At 62.5% G+C, this 1,214-nt stretch overlaps 1 protein-coding gene across 1 annotated transcript; it reads left to right on the forward strand.

Annotated features, from left to right (window-relative positions):
- Positions 1 to 2: 2 nt before the first annotated feature.
- Tco025E_09700 (putative mucin-like glycoprotein) lies at positions 3 to 1,214 on the forward strand (the record flags this gene model as incomplete). The annotated part of the gene is made up of 1 exon (XM_029376510.1): positions 3 to 1,214. A coding segment is annotated over one exon (1,212 nt), but the record flags the coding sequence as incomplete, so codon positions are not given.

The following is a 1,214-nucleotide window of genomic DNA, read 5'->3' on the forward strand; positions in this document are numbered from 1 at the left end:
CGTGCGGCTGCAGGGCGCTGCTGCGTGAACTTAGTGGGCTGCCGCCTTTTTCTTCCCTCCCTCCCCCTGCCCTCACTCTCTGCGCCGCACCCCACCGCGCTCCCCATTTCTCTCTCTGTTTCTTCCTCTTCGCTGCCCCGCAGCCCACTGGCTCTGCTGCGACGCTACTGCCACCACCACCACCGCTGTTTTTACTGATGGCGCTGGCGGTGCGGCGCCGTGCGGTGTGCGCCCTGGCGCTCCTTGCGCTGCTCTGCGCCTCGTTTCTGTGCGGGGCGAATGCTGAAGGGCCTGCGGCCAATGTGAATGTGTCGGTGGAGGTGTCGTGCCCGAACACGAATGACAACAAGTTGCGTTGGCGCGTTGCTGGCAAGAGTAATTCGGACTGGAATGAGTGTCCGCAGGCAGTGACGGGTGCGGGGAGCATTGAAAGCGCTGCTTACAGTAATACCCTCTGCCTCATTGCCGGATCGGCGTACCTGGACACGTCCCTGACGCGGAACTGCCCTGCATCCCAGCCAGCAGATGGGGACACGAATAAAGTTGTTGCGTTCACGATGAACTGTACGGCGGCCGCAAACAGTGCGCTGCACAATCTGTCGAAGAGCGAAGGCGGCACCGTCACCATCAATGCAGCCGAGGATCCACTCGGCGGGTCCGGCGATTGTGCGTCCCCAACGTCCAGCCCTCCCGCGGCTGAAGTGCGGTCTCTACCACAACCTCAGAGCCCACAGGCACCAGCCGGCCCACAGGCACCACCACAATCGTCGCCACAACAACTGCCACCACCTCCAGCCCCTGTCAAAACTGAGCACGAGGACAATCCATCAGGCGTCGGTCGGTCGGTGCCTGAAGAACCCACTGCTCCTGCAGGGCTGCCGGGTACTGTGGCGGGTCCCACTGGAAGTCGGGAATCATCAGCAGAAGGTCGTCGGGAAACACCAACGCCATCGGCTGGCACTGCGGCTTCGCCAGCACAGGCAACAGACAGGGCAGCAGATGGACCCGGAGGTACACAAACGCCTTCAACCCCCCAAGGCCGATCTGGCACGCCCAACGCCGCCCCTCCCGCCAGCGGCAATGATGGAATAACCATTACTACTACCACCCGCAGTTCGAGTGATGGGAAAGAAGCCAAAAGCAACGCGGACGGCAGTGCCACCAACAGCAACGCCACTCGGAAAGCCGTGGCAAACGCTGCGGACAGCAGTGCC

Source organism: Trypanosoma conorhini (genome assembly GCF_003719485.1).
Source record: "Trypanosoma conorhini strain 025E chromosome Unknown Tco_14.4_contig_01234, whole genome shotgun sequence".
Classification (NCBI taxonomy): Eukaryota; Euglenozoa; class Kinetoplastea; order Trypanosomatida; family Trypanosomatidae; genus Trypanosoma; species Trypanosoma conorhini.